The sequence below is a fragment of the Miniopterus natalensis genome, chromosome 11, assembly GCF_054644295.1.
Source record: "Miniopterus natalensis isolate mMinNat1 chromosome 11, mMinNat1.hap1, whole genome shotgun sequence".
Classification (NCBI taxonomy): Eukaryota; Metazoa; Chordata; class Mammalia; order Chiroptera; family Miniopteridae; genus Miniopterus; species Miniopterus natalensis.
This window is the reverse complement of record NC_142091.1, coordinates 72,110,757-72,132,594: the sequence shown is the minus strand read 5'-3', so window position 1 is coordinate 72,132,594 and position 21,838 is coordinate 72,110,757. Positions and strand designations below refer to the sequence as shown.

Sequence of the window (21,838 nt, the reverse complement as noted above, 5' to 3'; positions counted from 1 at the left end):
ATGATCCATTAAAACGTGATTTTGTTTTCTAATAGACATTAAAATGCATAACTGTTAAAATAAAATATCCTTTTAACCACCTAAAACATCTTTTTTAATACCAATGGTATGTACTCACATTTAGGGAAATTAGTGCTTTGCTTCAGTTCCAAGGCCTGCTACTTCTTTGTAAATTTTTTATATATCCATAGCTACTAAGAGGCTCTGAATTTCAGAGAATTATCTTTCTGCTTTCAACTCTGGTAGGGAAACTACTAGTTAGTGCTTAATTTAGAGCTAAGAATTAATTGCCCCTGAAATCGTCACAGGATTCTTAAGAGTGATCTGTAAAACAGCCACCTAAAGACCTTTTCAAGATTCTTCTCCAGGAACTGTTGGGCAAGATGCTTAACTTTTTTTGTAGGCCTTAGTTTTCTTATAATTAATGGGACAGTGTTATTTACCCCATAGGGTTCTTTTGAGCATTAAATAATATATGCAAAACGTATAGCAGTGGCAGATACCATTTCTGTTAATGGACATTTGGGTTATTTCCAGTTTTGTACTATTTTGATATACCTAGGAGTGGAATTAGTGGATCCTAGGTATGTTTAGTTTCTATAAATACCGCCAAACAGTTTTTCAAAGTGGTTATATTCCCATCAGAATGTATGAGAAATTCACTTGTACCACATCCTCTGCCACAGTTGATATTGACCTTCTTTTAAATTTTAGCCATTCTGGTGGGCAGGAAGTGGATCTCATTATGGTTTTACTTTACATTTCTTTGATAAATAATGGTATGGAAGCACTTTTGCATATGATCATTGACTATTTAGATATCCTTTTTTAATGAATTGCCTGTTCCCAGTCTTTTGCTCATTACTATTTTAAAAAAATGTTATATTTGTCATTTTTTTTAAAAAAAAAAGTTTTTTATTGCTTTTAAAGAGAGAGGAAGGGGAAGAGAGAGGAGCATCAATGATCAGCTGCCTCCTGCACATCCCAGTAGGGGATTGAGCCTGAAATGGGGGGGGAGGGGGGGGCATGTCACCTGACCAGGAATTGAACTTTCCAGTCCTCAGTGCACAGGATGACGCTCAACCAACTGAGCCACACCAGCCAAGGCTGGTATATTTCTCTTTTTCTTACAGATTTCTTTATTGATTCTGGATATGAGTCCTTTGGATATGGGTATTGTGGTATTTCCTTCTATCCTCTGGTTTGCATTTTTACTCTCTTAATGGTATCTTTTAATGAACAAAAATTCTTAATGAAGTCTAACTTGTCATTTTTTTCTTTTTATGGTTAGTGCTTTTGTGCCTTAAATTTTTGCTGTTTCCATGTTCAAAAATACATATTTTAAAAATATGTGAAACTAATGTTTTTTTCTATAACAACATAGGTGATGCCATGGAGAGTGGAAAGCCTGGTCCAGTGCAAGTTGTTTTGGTTCAGAAAGACCAGCATTCCTTTGAGCTGGAGGAGAAAGCCTTGGCCAGCATCCTCTTGCAGGACCACATTCGCGACCTTGATGTGGTCGTGGTGTCGGTTGCTGGAGCCTTCCGAAAGGGCAAGTCCTTCTTTCTGGACTTCATGCTCCGATACTTATATTTCCAGGTGAGACAAAATTATTTCATTGCAATTAGAAAGTGAGCATTTATGTTCATAAGAGCAAAATAAGCTCATGCGTTACTCTTCTTAAAAAAATAAAACACATATTTATAGATTTCAGAGAGAGGAAAGGAGAGGGAGAGAGAAACATCAGTGATGAGAGAGTCATTGATCGGCTGCCTCCTGCAGGCCCCCGACTGGGCATCAAGCCTGAAACCTGGGCCTGTGCCCTGTCCAGGAATTGAACCGTGATCTGCTGGATCCTAGGTCCATGCTCAACCACTGAGCCACACCCAGCTGGGCAGCTCGTGTGTTAGTCTTTTTTTTTTTTTTTTTAAATATATCTTTATTGATTTCAGAGAGAGGAAGGGAGAGGGAGAGAGAGAGATAGAAACATCAATGATGAGAGAGTCATTGATGGCTGCAGCCCACAACCCAGGCATGTGCCCTGACCGGGAATCGAACCCCAATCTCCTGGATCCTAGATCGATGCTCAACTGCTGAGCCACGCCCGGCTGGGCTCGTGTGTTATTCTTGATGTTTAAAATTACTCAAAATTTAAGATATAATGGAAATGTTTTATTTCTCTTGTAGAAAGAAGGTGGCCATTCAAATTGGTTAGGTGATTCAGAAGAACCATTAACAGGATTTTCATGGAGAGGGGGCTCTGACCCAGAAACTACTGGGATTCAGATCTGGAATGAAGTTTTCACTGTGGAGAAGCCAGGTGGAAAGAAGGTAAGGAAGAAAAATACTTACAAATGAACAAAAACAACAGAAGAACTTTAACGTGTACTTTGATAATCTAATTAAAAAATGATTTCTATGAAAATGATATGTCTGTGGTTTAAAAATAACGCATGAATATAGTTTAAAAGGTCAAATAGTAATATAAAGCTTCTAACAAAAAATAGTAAGCTACAGTTACACAGCCTATCCCCAAATTTCTTTGTAAGGGTCAGGAGGGGAAGTTGTGTGTGTGTGTGACTCTTTTTAAATCCTCACTGGTGGGGATATGTTTATTGAATTTAGAGGGAGGAAGCTGGTGGGGGCGGGGAGGAAGGGAGGGAAACATAATTGGATGCTTCCTGTACCCACCTTGAACTGGGATCAAACCCGAAACCTCGGGCATGTGCCCTGATCAGGAATCGAACCTGTGACCTGGTGAACCGGGCGTCACTCCAACCAGCTGCGCCAGGATGCCCAGGTTTCAGGTTTTCTGCTCAAAACAAGGCACCTAAGTAATTATACTTTTCTGATGGAACCTATAAGCAGGTGCTTAAGCCTCATTTAAATGTTACCTGTACTTTTCGATTTCTCTGTTATATTTTCCCCCTTCTCACATTAATGTATTTTGTGTTTTCCTTTTTTTTAGGTTGCAGTTGTACTGATGGATACCCAGGGGGCATTTGACAGCCAGTCCACTGTGAAGGATTGTGCTACCATCTTTGCTCTAAGCACCATGACTAGTTCTGTCCAGGTAAAACCACTTGACTAGGAAAACAAGTTTGTAGAGGAAATAACATAAAGGGGCTGTATCTAGTTTTAGTTACTGTCCTGTGTCTGAATTCCTATGGTGATATGTAAATGTTTTTTGTAGACTACAGATATAAGCTAACCTCTTACAGGCTCAAGAAGGAGCCTAAACTATTTTTACACTTTGGTCTAAACTTATGTAAAAATTTTTAATGAAAGTGTGAAAGTGGAAATTGAAATTACACCATATAAGAAATGTAGATTTGGTAAGAACTTCAGAAAACTGTATTTTAAACTGTAAAGAAAGAATTATGTTATTTCAATCATGTAAGTATAGTTTTCTAAAGGAATGATGGTATTACTATTTGAACACACTTTATGTTATATGCAAACCTTTAAATGTACAAAGCAATGCTTTAGGCTTATTTGGGCTTTGTTTGAAGTAAGCTAAAGTAGTATCAATTTGGATGTTTGTTTTCTAGATATATAATTTGTCTCAGAACATTCAGGAAGATGATCTTCAACAGCTACAGGTATATATTCCTCATTAAAACATCATAGTATATTTTTTAAAAGTTTTAAGACAGAAAAATTTTACTTGAGTAGTTTTAGCAAAAGATTGAAACATGGAGGAAAGTTTATGTTCATAGTAATCTCACACTCTGTGTACCTATTGCTGAAGTGGTCAGAAAGGCCTTAATGAGTTGAGTGGGGAACTAAAGAAAGTGGCCAAGTAAGTCCTGCAGACATATCTGGGGGATAGTGGTATAGGAGAGGGAGCAGCAAGAAGAAAGACCGTGAGGTGGAGGGGGCTGGCAGGATCAAGAATTAGCAATATAATATTTCTTTAAAAAAAAGAAAACAATTCCTAAACTTTGGCCCTTAATGTTACTACTAGGAATTACTCATACTTTATAATTGATAGTTCTACACCAGCGCCATGATGCAGTGGTTGAGAGCTGTTGTTCTGTAATACATTTCCATCAGAACTGGAATTTGACACCTTTTCACCTGAAACTGGTTCCTCCCTATTTTTGTTGTTAGTCCTCACCCAAGGATATTTTTTCCATTGCTGTTCAGAGAGAGAGGGAGAGGGAGAGAGAGACAGAGAGAGAGAGAAACATTGATGTGAGAGAGACACATCGTGTCCACTGGTTGCCCCCTGCCTGCATCCCCACCAGGGCAGGGAAAACCTGCAACCCAGGTACATGCCCTGGACTGAGAATCAAACCTGCAACCCTTCCATCCACAGGCCGATTCTCTAACCACTGAGCCAAACCGGCCAGGGCTTGCTTTTTTCTTTTTTAAAAATATGTTTTTATTGATTTCAGAGAGAGAAAGGGGGAGAGAGAGAGAGAAACATCAATGATGAGAGTCATTGATCTGCTGCCTTCTGCATGCCCCCTACTGGGGATCGAGCCTGCAGGCTGGGGTATGTGCCCTGACCAGGAGTTGAACCATGATTGCCTGGTTCATGGGTTGACACTCAACCACTGAGCCACACTGGTCAGACTTTTTTTTTAAAAATATGTTTCTATTGATTTTAGAGAGAGGAAGTGAGAGGGAGAGAGATATAGAAACATCAATGAGAAAGAAAGATCAACATCAATTGGCTATCTCCTGCACACCCCTTACTGGGGAGCAACCCTGACAGGGAATTGAACTGGTGACCTCTTGGTGCATTGGTTGACGGTCAACCACTGAGCAACACCGTCCAGGGCCAAACATGATTCTTTATGGATTTTGTGCTCCAGTCAATGAGACAGATACATAAATAAATAGGTATGGGTGCTGTAACAGAGCACCACAGGCAGGGTGGATGAAAACAATAGAAATATATTATCTCGGTTCTGGAGGTTAGAAGTCAGAAATCAGGTAAACAGGGCCATGTTCTCTGACGCCTGTGGGGGAGAAGCCTTACCTCTTCCTAGCTTCTAGTGGTTTGCTGGCAGTCCTTGGCATACGTTGGCTTACAGCTGTAGCACTTCAGTCTCGGCCTCTGTTTTCATAAGGCTGTCTTTCCTTTGTGTCCATGTGTCTTGTGTCTTCACATTGCACTCTCCTCTGTTCTTTCTTCCTGTTAGGACAGCAGTTATATTGGATTAGGGCCCACGCTAAATCATCTTAATTTAATTACATCTGTGAAGAGCATATTTCCAATAAAGTCACACTCGTAAGTATCAGGGATTAGGACTTAAAAATATTTTTGGAGGGAGAAACAATTCAACTCATAACAGGTGGGAAGGAAAATATGATGCAGTTATGAAATTCTCCTTTGATGCTATTCTCAAGAGCCCCCCTACCTCCTGATTTCTCAAACCCAAGATATATTTAAGTATGTCTTTCCCATAAGCATTTTAACATCAAGTGTTCCTGATTCCTTTCATTATGTCTTGTAGGAGAGGAAACATATCTTTCCTCATCTTAGACTTTTGGCTGAGGCAGAAATTGAATGGAGGATGGCTGCTTTGGTGAAGACTGGGACAGGTGTCGGAGTTCTTGGTACATGGGAGGGAATGGGCACGTGGTCAGTAGGTGGACAGCAGTAAAAAACGGGGAGGGGAGTGCTATAGAATAGCGTGAATCTCAGCAGAGTAGGGCTCTTGACGAGAAGACAGTAATGATTTTTTTCTTCAGAACTGAAGCATTGCTTCATTGTGTCCAGCTCGCGGTGGTGAAGTCCCACACCATGACTCCTGCTCTCTTGTATGTACCTCTTTGTTTCTCTTTGAGGCTTTTCAGATCTTATTCTTGGCATGAATTTTCATGGTAATGTAGCTTAGTTTGGGCTTTTTCTTCATTTTTTGTAAATTCATATAATCTCAGATAAGATATTGAAATTGTTACAACCAAGAAATAACAACAGGATGCTGTTAAAAAGCAACATTCCGAAAACAAAAAAGAGCTCCTGGAAATTAAAACTGTGACAGCAAAAATGGAAAATTCAGTAGAGGAGGAGTTAGAAGATACTCTCCCTGGCGGATGCAAAGCGAAGAAATGGTGGGGGGAAGGAAGTGAAGCGAAGATAAGATAAGGGAGAGAGGGGAAGGGGGAGGGGGAGGCAGAACAGTAGGGCACAGAAGAAAAGGAAAATCTGGCAATCAATTCAGGTGAGGGTTAACATGTTAAAAATAGGTATTCTAGCTCTAGCCGTTTTGACTCAGTGGTTAGAGTGTCGACCTGCGGGTCCCAGATTTGATTCCAGCCAAGGGCACGTACCTTGGTTGCAGGTTCGATCCCCAGCGCTGGTTGGGGGGCATGGGGGAGGCAACCAATAGGTGTGTGTCTCTCACATCCATGTCTCTCTCTCTCTCTTCCTCCCCTTTCCACTCTGAAAAGCAATGGAAAAAATATCCTTGGGTGAGGATTAACAAAAAATAATAAAATAATAGATATTTTAGTAAAAGAAAACAGAACATGGAGGGAAAGAAATTATAAAAAGAGTAATATAAGATGATGCTCTAGAATTGAAGGACATGAATTTTGTCTTTTCTGCTAGGAGCTTTTTTCAAAGGTCTGGTGGTCCTTGACTCTCTAGTTAACAGTGCGCCACTAAAATCTGACTGGGAGCTTTGGTAAGAGGTGAGCCTTGTTTACTGTTTTGAATCACAGAGAGGTGATTGGGAAAGATGATTTAGCTATTTCATTGCAACTTTTATTTCATTGCCTGTATTTGTAGACTGTCGTTTTTGGGCTGTCGAATTCCCCAGGGAAGAATTCTTTCAACCCCTGCCTGGATTGGGTGGGTAGAAGCTTGCTGAGGCTCCAGCAGGGTGTGAGGCTAAAGAGTTTCTCTGTTCAGTATGTGTGTAGGCTTTGATTTAGGTACCCGTTTTCAGTAAGGTAGGGAACTTCTTACTCAACTGAGTTTGGTACCAACGGCTATATTCTTTCTGGGTTACCCTCTCCAGATAGTGGTCTTCCCATCTTCTGTGGGAACCAGAAGAGCACTGAAGCTAGGGGAGGAAGCAGGATCTGGGAGTGTTAGGTGCTTTCTCCAAAGACTTTCAACCATTTTTTTTTAATATATCTTAATTGATTTCAGAGAGAAGAAGGGAGAGAGAGAGAGAGAGAGAGAAACATCAATGTGAATCATTGTTGGCTTCCTCCTGCATGTCCCCTACTGGGGATCGAGCCCGCAACTCAGGCATATGCCCTGACTGGGAATCGAACCTCGATCTGGGTCATAGGTCGATGCTCAACTGATGAGCCACGCCTGGGTGGGCTCAACCATTTCTTTAATTATCATTCTCACCCCTTCCTTCAAGGTAACTGATGATTCTAATTTCTGAGCCTTTCAGGGATTCTGCTGAGAGAATCTGCTTATTTCTGGATGGCCCCCTGCCTCTTGCAGATGTCCTAGGGCAGAGAAAGCCAAAACACAAGACAGTTCTCCTTTGTCTGTTTTCCTTCCAGTGTTTTTGACAACTCTTGTCTGCTGTTATATTATTTCTCATTATCTTTGTCCTGTAAGTTTATAACTTTTAAACTTTTTTGCTACACTTTTAGTGAGGCTTCATGAAGAAATAGAGGTAAATGTATGTGTAAACACTAACCTTAAAAGAATTTGTTCACTCTGTTATTTGAATGGCATACATACTGTGGGCCCAGTACTCTTTTTGCTGCTGAAGGTACAGTAGTGTACAAAGCAAACATTCCTGCTCTTGCGGAGTTTCAGTGCTAGTAGTAAAGACACACTAATCAAGATAAGTGAAGATATAGTATGTTAGATAGTGGAACATGTTAAAGAGAAAAATTAAAAAGACATGGGGTAGGAAATATTGTGTGGAAAACTGTAATCTTTTTAGGTAGATGGTGATGGAAGGCTTCATTGAGAAGGAGCCATTTGATTAAAGACTAAGAAATGAGGGACCCACCCTGGCCCATGTGGCTCAGTGGTTAGAGCGTTGGCCGGTGCACCAAAGGGTTATGGGTTCGATTCTTGGTCTAGGGCACATTTCTGGGTTGCAGGTTCCATCCCTAGCCTAGGTCAGGGATCATTCGGGAGGCAACCAATTGATGTGTTTCTCTCACTACCTTTCACTTGCTCTAAAAATCAATAGAAAAAAATATACTCCGGTGAGGATCAACAACAACAACAAAAATTAAGAAATGAGGGACCTGATTTCACAGATATTTAGTCAAAGAACATTATAGGCAGCAAGAGGAGTCAAAACAAAGGCCCTAAAGCAGCAGTGTGCCCAGCATGTTTGAGGAACAGCAAGGAGGGCCAGCGTGGTGGGATCACACTGTAAGGACTGGCTTTTTATACTGAATGTGGTTGAGGGTTTTGAGCAGAGGCAGGATGTGATCTAACTAACCTTACTGATAACAGAGCCATGGTGGCTGCTATATTGAGAATGGGGGTGAGGAGGGGCAGGCAGACCAGGTAGGAAGCTATTGCAATATTCCAAGCCACATGAAATTTGTGAGTGGTTGGATTCTGGATTTGCTAATGAATTGGGATATGGAATGTGAGACAGATCCAAGATTATTTTAAGGTGCATGGTTCCTGTGGGCTTTTGAAACTGTAGAACTTTGGTTTCATATAAGTAGTAGTCAGGTCTGTTAAATGAATATTTTGATAAAGAATAGCCAAAGAAGGTGCTCTCCCTTCCATGTCTGCGCCTTTCCCTTCCCCCTCTTCTTCTCCCACAGGCTTGCATCTCCTAAACTCTAAGGGACCCCACGAGACTTGCAACCAGGCCATTAACTCTTTTTTTTTTTTTTTTTTAAAGCTCTTCACAGAATATGGTCGTCTGGCAATGGATGAAATTTTCCAAAAACCCTTCCAGGTAGAATGTTAACTATAAATGTCAAAATATCTTTATTTTGGTTCAGAGATCAGCAAACTACAGCTCACAGGCCAGTTCTGGCCAGCTCTCTATTTTTATGTGACCTATGAGTTAGGAATGGTTTTTACATTTTTAAATGGTTGAAAGAAATCAAAAGAGAAATATTATTTTATGACATGTAAATTATCTGAAATTTAAATATCAGTGTCTACAGCTGAAGTTTTATTAGAACACAGCCATATTTATTTGTATTGTCCAAGGCTGCTTCATGCTGCAGCAGCCTGAAATATTTATTCTCTGGCCATTTACAGAAAAAGTTTACTGACCCCTGTTTTAGCTAATTATTTAATGAGGATGGGAATGCACAGTACCCTCAGTAAGATTAGAGGAGCTTTAAGTATTATTTAGTTTTCCTTTCCTTTCTAATGTTGAAAGTACATTTGAGGTATGAGTAGCTAGTTCCACATTGTTTTCTCTCTTGTCATTTATTACATTCGCCTTGCCTTTAGTCTAGATATTTTTTAGGTTTCTAAGACTTTACATAATAGATCAATCCTTCGGCATATTTCCTTGTTTCCCTTGAAGAAGCTGGCATTGTGCAAAGAAGTATTTCAGTTGTTATTTTGAAAATGCATTTATGCAACATTATAATATGTACTACTTTTTTCTTAAATAGACACTGATGTTTTTGGTTCGAGACTGGAGTTTCCCTTATGAATACAGCTATGGACTACAGGGAGGAATGTCATTTTTGGATAAGCGTCTACAGGTAAGTAGAAATATTATATGAGGAATTACCTAAAAGCAGTGATAACTTTCTCATTTGCCTTAGCTATTGTATTTCAAGCAGATTACGGAAAATTATACTAAATGTGTTAAATACTTATGTGTATTAACATACACTAATATTATCTGTGTTTTAGATTAAAGAACCTGGGTATACAGTGCCCAGGGATTGTAGAGAACTCTTGGCAAAAGCCCAAGCTTTGATTGTAATTTCCATTTCACATTTTATATCAGGTTCTATATGTGCCTTTAGAATGTTCAGAACTTTGGTCTGATGTTTTTATTCAAAATTCTGTTTGTTTTAGGATGAATATATACAGACTTAGTTAGCCTTTTCTCCAGAATTAAAACATAGGAGTCCTTTGTCTATCATTAGTATCTGGTTAGATCTTCCTTCATGCCCATGAACCTGTTGTTCTTCCTAAGTATTGGGCAATACTTTTTTAAAAGAAACTCTTTAGTACCTATTCTTTGGTAGCTGTAGGACCCAAGCTATGGTTAATCAAATGTATGCATTTATTGCTTCTTAGGGTTCTGTGTCTTTTTACTGGGAAAAATGTAGGCCACTATGACCCATCAGAATTGGGAAATCTTTTTTCCTTTGTCCTATACTAGTCCTAGCAAAGAGAAACAAATGGTCTTTTGTAAATTGTTGGTCTTCATTGGTAGGTGAAAGAACATCAGCATGAAGAAATTCAGAATGTCCGGAATCACATTCACTCATGTTTCTCCAGTGTCACCTGTTTTCTTCTGCCACATCCAGGACTCCAGGTGGCCACAAGTCCTGACTTTGATGGGAAATTAAAAGGTGTGTTACAGATGGTGTTATTTTAAACATGTAATTTGATCTTTGGCATTAAATAGTGACCAGAAAACGTCAATTAAGAATCTAGTGAATGCTGAAGAGAAACAGTGTGTTCTCTTAAGAAAGAGTAATATTTAGAGTCTGGTTCAGGTTTTGCTCCTGCCTTACTGTGACTGTCAGAATTAGAATTAGCTCACCTTAGTTTCTCCACCTGAAATGGTGGTGGCCATATCCATTAATGATCTTTCTAACAGACATGTTATGGTTATTGGTTTATAAAAGGTGAAAGTGCTAAGTAAAAGAAAATTAAACCTTAGCTGATGTTTATCAAGTAAAATAAACTTTGTAAAGAAAGGTAACATGATGCACGTCATGGCTGTTGTTTTCATCTTATTTGTAGATGAAATAACAAGACCTGATGCTGAGTCATTTGTTAGTTTCAGGAAGTGCTAACAAAGTGGGAGCTTAGAGAAACCAGAGGTGGGACTCGTGGGTTCCATTATCTTATTTTTGTTCCTTATTCATCGAGACATTGAGTCATTTAATGGCTAGCCCTCAGTTTACCCATGTGTTAAACTTAGCAGTTTTGTTTATAAACTTATATGAGCTTCTCAGGTTCCTAGGAAAGTAGATGTCCAGTTGTGTTCCCAACTGTCTTAGTCTGTTTGGGCTGCTGTAACAAAATACCGTAGACTGGGTAGCTTATGAACAACAGAAACTTATTTCTTGTCGTTCTAGAGGCTGGAAATCCAAGATCAGTGTGTTAGCATGGTGGGTTAAGGGTTATCTTCCAGGTCTCAGAGTTTTGGTGGAAGGGGCTAGGGAGTTCTGTGGGATCTCTTTTATAAGGGCACTAATCCCATTCATGAGGGCTCCACCTTCATGACCTAATCACCCCCCAAAGGCCCTGCCTACTAATAACATCCATCTCTTAGGTCCTCTGTGCAAACTTTGTAGAAGCTGCAAAAAAGCTGTCACCTTTCCAAGACAGCAGTCTTTCCCCCCAGAGGGCCTCTCTGAGGAGATGCTAGAAAATAGGTATCATGAAGTACAGGTGCTTCTATTTATTTTACCATTAAAAAATGAACAAAAATAAAGAAATGGATGAATAGTGATTCTAATGGGTTTAAGGGGAGCATGAAGGTATGGTAAGGGCCTGGTCTGAGAGAACTTGAGGGGTTGATAATTGATTTTTTTAAGACCTTGTTAATTAAATTCTTTAAAAAGTGAAATTTCTTGAAAGGCTCGGGATTAGACCTGAACCTCCCAGAATGAAAACCAGGGTAAGGATATTCCGCATATTCTTTTCTGGACTAGGAAGGACTTAATACTGCAGAAGCGAAGGAGACAATCAAAGTACATAAGAACAGATCTATCTGTTCTGGTCATAGCCAGAAAGTGTCAGACACGCAGTCTGGGACTCCTGCTCTCCACTTAGAGCTAGCATATGTTAAAATAATTAGCCCGGCTGGTGTGACTCAGGGATTGAGCATCAACCTAGGATCCAGGAGATTGTGGTTTGATTCTTGGTCAGGGCACATGCCTGGGTTGGGTGCTCGATCCTGAGTAGGGGGCGTGCAGGAGGCAGCTGATCAATGACTCTCTCATCGATGTTTCTATCTCTCCCTCCCTGTCCCTTCCTCTCTCTGAAATCAATAAAGACATTTTTAAAAAACAAGAAAACAATTACACAGACCTGAAGATTGTGTTTTGTGCTCACCTTGGTTGTATAGTCTGTTTGGCTTATTGTTTCCTTTCATGGTTCTGTGAACAGATATTGCCAGTGAATTCAAAGAGCAGTTACAGATACTGATACCATATATATTAAACCCAGCGAACTTAATGGAAAAGGAGATCAATGGCTCAAAAGTCACCTGTCGGGGGCTGTTGGAGTATTTTAAGGTAATTATGGGTTTTAATTATGAAAATGTTTGGCTTTCAGTAAAACTGGTCTAGGTTTAAACTAACTTGAATTTCAATATTTTAAAGCTTAGGAAAAAGTTTGAAGGGGGATATGGTGAGAGGCATTTTCAGACCTCACTGCCTTCCCGGAGTGGACCACTGGGTGGCAGTATCAGTCTAAGAACCAAATGGATGTTCTTTGCACTCTCTTAGCGGAGGAGTGGTTACTGTGGCAAAGGAAGAGTGTTCCTCAAGGAAGATGGTGTGGACAGCAGGTGGTTAGGAAGTTGCTGTGAGTAGGAGGAGCCAGCACCTAGATGTGACATGACTACCTCAAGGCGGATGGGCACTCTGCCCACAGGTAGTGTGAGGCCAGTGTGCATGGCGAGGCTGGCGGGGATTTTAGCCTTGGTAGGCTCGTGCTGCTTGAGAACCTTTTTAGTTAACTAAAAATGCTAACATGCACTCAAAGGTGTGTCGTGTTTTTGCTAATTCCTGGGTGTTGATCTAGGGCTTTAGGAAAATTCAGTTGTTTGGTTACTGTTTCTACAATTGAAAGTATGGTTAATTATGACAGAATAACACTTTTGGTGATCCTTTTTATGTTTACATTTTAAGGCATATATTAAAATTTACCAAGGAGAAGATCTGCCTCACCCCAAATCCATGCTTCAGGTACGCAGTTCTTGGATAGCCTGAGTGTAGCCTGCGATTGTGTGAGTTGATCGGATGCAGTAGGCAGAGTCCTTTAAGAGGACAGTGCTGTGGCTCTCCTTTCCCCTTATGCTGAGCTCTGTTAATTTCCATCACATTTCCCAACCGGCTTCCTTGCATCTATATTCTTGGTGCTTCAGATTAAACAGACCAGCCTCTCACTGGGCCTGATCTTCCCACCAAACATACTGTGAAAACACTGTTTTATTATTCTCAGGTAAAGCATCCCCAGTTATGTGAGACAGGTCACTTTTCTGTTATCTGTTGTCTGTTTCACTAGAATGTGTCCTGATGTGTCTGTTTACTATTGACTCATTAGGTTTTTAAATTTCCAGTTAGTTTTATTTTCAACATTTTGGTATTTTCAAAGTGTTGTTTTGTTAAAACATGATTCTGACTTTCATGTACTGAACATAAGGCTATTTATTGCCAAATGTTTATTCTTTCTCTCAGGAAGCTAGAATTTGGGATTGACATTGCAAAGATAATTTGCTTCCCTTCTTTTTTGACTTACATCTATTTTTTAACATTTAAAATTGAAGTAAAGGGCCCTGGCCAGGTAGCTCAGTTGGTTAGAGCATTGTCCTGATACACCAAAGTTGTGGGTTTGATCAACAGTCAGAGCACATGCAAGAATCAACCAATGAGCCTGGCTGGTGTGGCTCAGCGGTTGAGCATCAACCTAGGATCCAGGAGATAGAGGTTCGATTCCTGGTCAGGGCACATGCCCAGGTTGCAGGCTCGATCCCCAGTAGAGGGCGTGCAGGAGGCAGCCGATCAATGACTCTCATCATTGATGTTTCTGTCTCTCTCCCTCTCCCTTCCTCTCTGAAATCAATAAGGTATGCTTAAAAAAAAAAGAATGAACCAGTGAATGCATGAATAAGTGGAACAACACGTTGATGTTTCTCTCTCCCCCCTTCTCCCCCTTTCTCTCTCTAAAATCAGTAAGTAAAAATCGAAGCAAAGGAAATGATTTTGGGGAGGTTTAATTTATTATAAAGATTCTTAAGTATGTGAACATTTTTGGCGGAAAAGGTGTATTTTATTTAATAAATTGGGCTATATGGAAACTTTAAAATAGCAGAAGGATAATAAGAAAGAATGGTGAATAAAGTGAGGGGGAAATGTCACGTGGCTATTTGTAGAGGAATCTTAGGAGAGGAAGGACTTACAGCTATGCTTTCCTTTCTTAAAAGGCCACTGCTGAAGCCAACAATTTAGCAGCTGCAGCCTCTGCCAAGGACATTTATTACAGCAACATGGAGGAGGTATGTTTGGTATATATCTTATTCTGAAATATCTATAATCTGGACATTGTTGCTGACTTTAAAAGCCCAAACTTGATCCTTTTACAGTGTCTTCAGATGAGGAGGCAACACAGCTCAGGTCACCTGGCAATTAGGGCCTTCTGACTGTTAAGCTTCTAACCAGTGCTCTCTTGCAGTGTCACTGCTCTGGAATTTAATTGTTCTTTCAGAGACAGCAAACCAAGACTTCATTGGTCTTGATCATCATTTAAACTTAATTTCTAATATCTTAAAATATTCTAAGTTCTTCAGTGTTTTCACTTTTTAAATTTTATTTGGCACTTGTTTTTGAAGGCATCTTCAACACATTGCATCTTCATTCTTTTTAGGTGTGTGGGGGAGAGAAACCTTATTTGTCTCCAGACATTCTAGAGGAGAAGCACTGTGAATTCAGACAACGTGCTCTTGACCATTTTAAGAAGACCAAGAAGATGGGTGGGAAGGATTTTAGCCTTCGTTACCAGCAGGAGCTGGAGGAGGAAATCAAGGAACTCTATGAGAACTTCTGCAAGCACAATGGTAGCAAGAACATCTTCAGCACCTTCCGAACCCCTGCAGTGCTCTTCACGGGCATCGTGGCTTTGTACATAGCCTCGGGCCTCACTGGCTTTATTGGTCTGGAGGTTGTGGCCCAGCTGTTCAACTGTATAGTTGGACTGCTGTTAATAGCACTTCTCACTTGGGGGTACATCAGGTATTCTGGTCAGTACCGTGAGCTGGGCGGAGCTATCGATTCTGGAGCAGCATATGTATTGGAGCAGGTAAGTGTGCCAGCTGTGGAGCCTGAGGGTTGACAGTGGACAGATATTTGTGTTTCTATTATAAAATATCTCCATTTGGAAGAGCTTTGTAGTGAAAGAAGGCAAGAGAAGCTCTCCCTGGCTATTTTTTTCTGATTAGCATTGCTTTATTACCCTTCTTTAGGATATTAGTCAGTTTTAATATTTTGTTTTACTAAGGATTACCCTTCAGTGCAAAAAGTGTTTCAACTTAGGCATATTTTGTTCCTCATGAGAAACTTCTAACTATATGTCTTTCAGATACAATTCCTATGTGATTCTTTCCCTTATCCAAGATTAATTTGCTTTACTAAAAATCAAGAACTTTGAAAAATATGAATTTAACAAAATTTTTTGTTTTGATTCCTATTAATGGTTGGCATTTCTTTAACTTAAAATCTTCCAAAAAGTCAATGGCTTTTGACATTGACATGATCTCTAGGTTTATAGATCCTCGAGACTCTGGTTTCTTTTTCTGAGTAGCATGAACAGATCAGTTAAGTTAGAAGCTTGTAGTGAAGCCGGGAAAGCTGCCCACTCCACCCCAACAACAGAGCAAAGGGTCAGCTAACTCTCTTGGGAGGTAGGTGCTGCCACAGGCTCTCCTCCTTCACATTTTCATTCCCCTATTTTCTGTAATATACTGATGATGTAGATAGAAATTTTTGAAAATTTATCTCCAAGGATTTATTCTCTTGACGCGGGGCTGTATTTTCTTAACTTACATTTTGACTCATGGACTTTTGCAGGCTACTTCTCATATTGGTAATTCCACTCAGGCTGCCATGAGGGATGCAGTTGTTGGGAGACACCCTGTGGATAAAAAAGCTCAATAGCATCTTAACAAGAGGATCCAACAACAACCCAATCAGCCCCTACTGATTTCTGCGTTTCTGCTGCAGCCACAGGTGTAGTTCCAGAGGAATGTAGATCTGGGACCCTCCAGGAAGAACTGAAACATGGCACCAATAAATGAACAGGCCTTCCCTGTGGTTTCAAACTCTTAAACACACTTCCATTTCTGTTGGAGGCATTTCTTTTCCTTGCTGACGATGTAGATCTAAGCCTGTGTCTCTTTTCTTATTACTCTCTGCTTTGTGCACTTTATGGGGGGAAAGCTAAAGGACAAAATGGAAATGCAGTTTTAAGTCCTTTATGTGCCACTTAGTGCCTTTTAAAATTGAATCCGTGCTTTTGCGGGCATGATAGGGAGGGACTGAGGACAGCCTCATGAAAGATGCTGTTTGAGGTGAAACTTGTCAGTTCTTTTATACCTTACTCTATTGAAAAGGATTCCTGTTTTAAAAGTTTACAAAACTTGCTAAAGCTTCAGAACTAAAGACTGAAAATGATGCCATTACACTTCTAAAGTCTTATAATATTAGAGAATCCTGTCTGCCACATAGTGTGGAAAAATCATATCATGTTTAACTCTACCATTCACTGAAATTTAAGGTCTTTTACATGACAGGCTGTTAGTTCTGTTGCAACATATCCTTTCTTTTGCATTTATTCCTGTACCTTCTTTCTAGAAAAGAGCAAACATGCCTTGAAAAGCCAGAGAGGCTCATAATAAAAGGCATGAACTTGATAATTAAGAAAACTAGAGTTTAAATGAACCGTGTGACCTCTGATAAGCCACTTTAACTTGTGCCTTGGTGAGATTCACTGTTTGTAGGTTTACTTTCGTATATGTATTATACACTACTCTCACACAGCTGTCATTTGAGAGGTTTTACTTTTGTGAGTTCTGCATAAGAACAGAACTTTATTACGAATTAGAGAGAAGACCTTACCAAACATTACAGCCTTGAAGTGATGTCCTATTGCATGTGGCTTAGCAGTAAATCAGGTCTTTATTCAAAACATTTATTTGTATTCTATGCACTAATATTTTTAATAATGGAGCTAAAACTGTTAGTTTTATTTAGTGAGTCTTCCTTTATTTAACTTGACCTGTCTGGTAGCTTTAAAATAGCTTTGGCTTAGTAAGGACCAAAGCTCCACCCAAATTTGACATACCTAGAAGTATCTAAGAATTCTTTTTTATTTACCTTGATTGTATGATAAAATTTTTTTACCTATAGTTGCCTTTTCCTTTGGTTTATAATGGTGAATTATTGTGGATTTTAAAATTCTAAAATTTGCCTGCAAAATATTTATATAAACATTCAGGTATATGAGCCTTAATTCTTAAGATAATTTAATTTTTGTGGGAGGGAGGTGGGACAGCTTAGGCAAAATCTGAGTAAATTCTATATATATGAAGTATGAATGGAAGGTGGAAAAAAGTCCCTTTTAGCATATAATCTATTAATGAATTTTTTTGACTACTTTAACACTTAACCATTCAAGTATTTTTCTAAGTCCTGAATTAATTCCAAGCATTTTATATTTTTTTCATATTTACATACCATCTTGCCCTGAAGTTCTTGCTATTTTATTCACTTGCTGCTAAATTTTAGTAAAATTCCAGTTCTAAAAATTGTTGACTTGAGTGTCAGTGATGCTTAGCTTTGACTGTTAAATTGGAAGCAGAGTTTTAGAAATTTAATGCATTTTCAGGTGGCCCCTCCTCTTCCTGAAGGTTCATACTTATTAGCTAAAGGCCTTACATATATTAATTAAAAACAAACCTACAAAATCACTAGAGTGCAAATTGAAAGCATCAATGTAATGGATGATGTTTCACTAGAACTAAATTACTGATACTGGGTTTAATAAACCTGTTTGCATGTTTTTCTTTTCGTTAAAAACCCAAAAAACAAAACTTACGGGTGCATTTTCTGAGCATTTCAGAACAGTGGTCTGAGTTGGTCCTTTTAATGGTGAAAAAAGGGCAATGTGTCTGAAACTTAATTCCATACTAAAGTATTAGATTTTTAAAGTAATAACACGGTAATGTATGATATAATGAAACCTTAGGATTGATTTACTGTTTAAGTTTGCCATTTTTGTTTTGATCTTAAAGGAATAACTTGTTTTAATTACCTGGGGGAAGTCTTATATTTTTGTTCTTTATTAGTTTACATATTCTGTCTCTGAAAAGTGTTTTATAAAGTTTTCTCAGTGAGGATTCTTAGGAGTTTTCTTTGACCTCTTAATAGTGAAATGATGATTTTATATCAGCTTTTTCAATAAAAGAAGCATTCTCATTGCTGGCTAAATAGTCCTGGGCACATTTATAACCAGGTTGAGAAGAATGTCTTACCTCATAGCTCCCCTCAGCCTTCGACTTGTGGGTCAGGGACATGAGGAGTTCAGACTCCTTGCTTAGTGTTTGCTGCTTTGCTCCTCCTGGCTGGCCTTCTCACAATGCATTTTTTATTTGTACATTCCTAACAGCATAGGGGCACGCTCCTATTAACATAAAAGGTTTTCAAAATTTTCTCTTACAGGAACTCATTTCAGGAGAGGTTAAGGTCTGTTTAAATGTTAAGGTCTGTTTTGTTGTTGTTGTTGTTTTTTTAAATGCTTCCAGTTAGCTTAGAGTAAAAATAATAGAATAAAATTTTTGATCCTTCCACTGAGAAATCTTTCTATGTTGGATTGTAGACAAAATGAGGGCAAACTATCATGTTATCATGTGTGATGATAAAACATCTTCCGGCTCATTCCTTATTAGCAGTATCCTGAGAAATTTGTTCCATACTTGGAAATATTGCTTGTGAATATTGTTTTTGCTTTACCTGTTATTTCTCTTTTTTCTCTTACACGAAGTAAAATGCTTTAGGGAAACAAACAAGCTACCTTGTGCTGGCAGCATGTTTCTTTAGCAGTCATACCCAGTGTTCTTGTTATAAAAATGGTGTCCTGGATAGGGTAAGTTTGGATGAGTATGTATGTATGTATGTATGAATTACAGAGAAATTGAGTAAATTGATTTAAGTTCAGGCAAAAATGATAAAAACATTTTATATTTTTCCTAGTGTTGTTTTTTTTTAAATAATTTACATGGACGTCTTCATGGAACTTTTTTTTTAAAATCCTCACCCGAGGATATGTTTATTGATTATTTTAGAGCGAGAGAAGGGGAAGAGAGAGTGAGAGAAACATCAATCGGTTACCTCCCATATGCACCCCAACTGGGGATTGAATCTGCAACCTGGGTACATGCCCTGAAGGGAATTGAACCCACAACCTTTTTGGTGTACAGGATGATGCTCCAACCAATTGAGCCACCCTGTGCGGGCTTCATGGATTTTTTTTTTTTTTTACCCCATAGAACTATTGAAATTTAATTTAGGATGATTTAGGATAGCTACCACTAAAGTAGCCAACACGGGCTACATCATTCCGGCTTACGTTAAGATCCAACAAAATTTTAGTCAAGTGATAAGGGCATAATGAAGACAAGCATCACTTATGAAAGTAGAAACTACTCGTGTTAGTGGTTTTTTAAAGTGACATTAAGGTCCCCATTGTAAAAGACCATTTTCAATTGGGTAGTTTTCCTTGTTAAATCACACTGTAGCTGTGTTTAGGTAGTGGTTCTTAACTACCCTGGAGTACATACGACTTATTGGGACTCTTCATTAAAAATTTCTAATTACCAGCTTTATATCCAGGGGTTGCCTCAGCTGGTCTGGCTGTGGCTCCAGAATCACCACTTCTAGAAACAGTATTGCAGGTGGTTTGGAGACAGCAGTGAGAGACTGCGCTGTGCGGTGGGAAAGTGCAATTCAGGACGGTCGGGGGGCAAGTGGGCGGCTTTTACTGGCCTTTCAGATGAGGTGGCCTGCCAGGTACAGTCACGGAGTTCAGTGTTCAGAGCAGTAAGGATGCCTGTAATCGGGAGGATTAAGCTCCTTAAAGCTGTTTCTCAAAGTTTGGATGTCATAGTGCCTTCTCGAAAATGAATGTACAAGTATCCTATTTAGTAGCAGGTGTAATTAGGATTAAAAAAAGAACTTTTGAAAGTTGTTTCTTTTCCTTTAATCCTCACCCAAGGACATGTTTCTATTGATTTTTAGAGAGGGGGAAACATTGATGTAAGAGAGCAGCATCAATTGGTTGCCTCCTGCACGTGCCCCGACCGGGGATTGAACCCGCAGCCGTTTGGTGTACGGCATGACATGCCAACCAACTGAGCCACCCGGCCAAAGTAAAAGTTATGTTTCTTTTTAAAAAGCAAAATTCAGCACTGATTTGAACCTCTAAGTCATGCACAGAAAACCTTAAGCCATCAATAAAAATAATGAACAAAAAGGCGGGATAGGATCATAACTTTGAAAATTAGCAACAAAAGTAACCCATATCAGGAACTTTTCAAAATCTAGGGGCAGAAAGATTGAAAATTTTTTCTTCCTTGGGAAGGAATTTCATGTGCCAGAGCTAAGATTTAAAGGTAGCATTCTTCTGACCAAGGGAAGGTTGACTGACTCCCAAAGCTTTCCAGTTTGGATGAGTAAATGCTGTCATGGACTAAAGCAGGGATGGGAAACCTTTTTTCTGCTAAGGGCCTTGGATATTTATAACATCATTTGTGGGCCATACAAAATTATCAAGTGAAAATTAGCCTGCTGTATTTGATAAAATATTAACTTACTAAATTTCATGTCCCACCTGTAGTTGCCTTGACAAGGCCTGACCAAATGATTTCTTGGGCCCTATGTAGCCCTCAGGCCTGATATTTCCCACCCCTGTTAAAGCCTTTAAAGGATAATGTTAATCTTGAACATACACAATTTTTCTTCTCAGATTTCTTTAAAAATGATTTGTTTAAAGTGCTTTTCTCCTATACCCTTTAAAATGGCTTTAAAATTTAATACACTTCTTTAAAAAATGCAATAGGATGAGATTATGCTATTCCTATATTAAAAGCATGTTTCTGTTTCTTTCTTGTAAGGTCATTTAATGGAATAAAGATCACAACATCGTGTCTTTTTTTCCCCCTCTCCTTTTTTCTTTAATATGGGAAGATCTGTGAAATAGGTTTGGGTGTGGTAAAGCAAATAGGATCTCTAAGAAGATGGATAACTTGGTGTCAAATGTAGGGATAATGTGGTTTGAATCAGCTTTTTCTGTCCTACAAAACAATACCGAACTAGTTAGTATCTTACTAGCATAGTGCTGGAGAAGGCTATGCTGTTGGTGGTGTTGCTTATAATCGAATACAAGTTTTATTTATAGTAACATGGACTTCTGAGGACCCTTGAACTTGTGGCACTTTCATTTGGTTGTTCCATCTGGATCCAACTGGTTAAATGGTTCTTTTTGGGGTGGGGTGAGGCCAGGTTCTACTGAAAGCTTTCCCTTTCATTGGCCACCTTGGAGGCAGTGGGGAGGTTGCATTGGACATCTCATATATTGCCTAATCACTAGATATGCCCTACTTTGCTCTACAGTAAAGGTTTCCCCAGTTTGAAACACTGGGTAGGGTCAGTAGCCTTCTTCCCTCCCTCCCTCCCTGGTGGTGGTCATATGTCAGGCGTCATGCTAGGGGTTCTACTGAGCTCACCACAGTTTAGTGGGGAAGGGGCAGCCCCCCAAGTTGGTATGATTCGAAGGGTATGGGGAAAACGCGGGTACTCCCATCAGTGTCAATGCTGCGTCACTGTAAGCTGGGGGAAACATCAAGGTGGGGAAGAGGCCATGTGCGGATGGGGAGGAAAGCTAACTGGCTTGTTCTGGCACATTGACACGCTTGCCTTTGATCAGCATATATCGGCTTGCCAA

The 21,838-nt window shown here is 39.4% G+C and overlaps 1 protein-coding gene across 2 annotated transcripts in view; it reads left to right on the top strand.

Moving 5' to 3' along the window:
• Nucleotides 1-21,041, top strand: part of ATL3 (atlastin GTPase 3) — a 28,581-nt gene extending 7,540 nt beyond the window's left edge. For both annotated transcript variants that reach the window (XM_016216368.2, XM_016216367.2), the window contains exons 2-13: nt 1,385-1,599; nt 2,188-2,331; nt 2,969-3,073; nt 3,552-3,602; nt 8,808-8,864; nt 9,541-9,633; nt 10,320-10,458; nt 12,230-12,357; nt 12,976-13,032; nt 14,271-14,342; nt 14,711-15,142; nt 15,910-21,041. In XM_016216368.2, the coding sequence (XP_016071854.1) occupies nt 1,393-1,599; nt 2,188-2,331; nt 2,969-3,073; nt 3,552-3,602; nt 8,808-8,864; nt 9,541-9,633; nt 10,320-10,458; nt 12,230-12,357; nt 12,976-13,032; nt 14,271-14,342; nt 14,711-15,142; nt 15,910-15,996 (1,572 nt within the window). In that variant the 5' untranslated portion in view covers nt 1,385-1,392 and the 3' untranslated portion in view covers nt 15,997-21,041. The remainder of the gene's footprint in view (nt 1-1,384; nt 1,600-2,187; nt 2,332-2,968; nt 3,074-3,551; nt 3,603-8,807; nt 8,865-9,540; nt 9,634-10,319; nt 10,459-12,229; nt 12,358-12,975; nt 13,033-14,270; nt 14,343-14,710; nt 15,143-15,909) is intronic.
• The last annotated feature ends 797 nt before the right edge of the window (nt 21,042-21,838 follow it).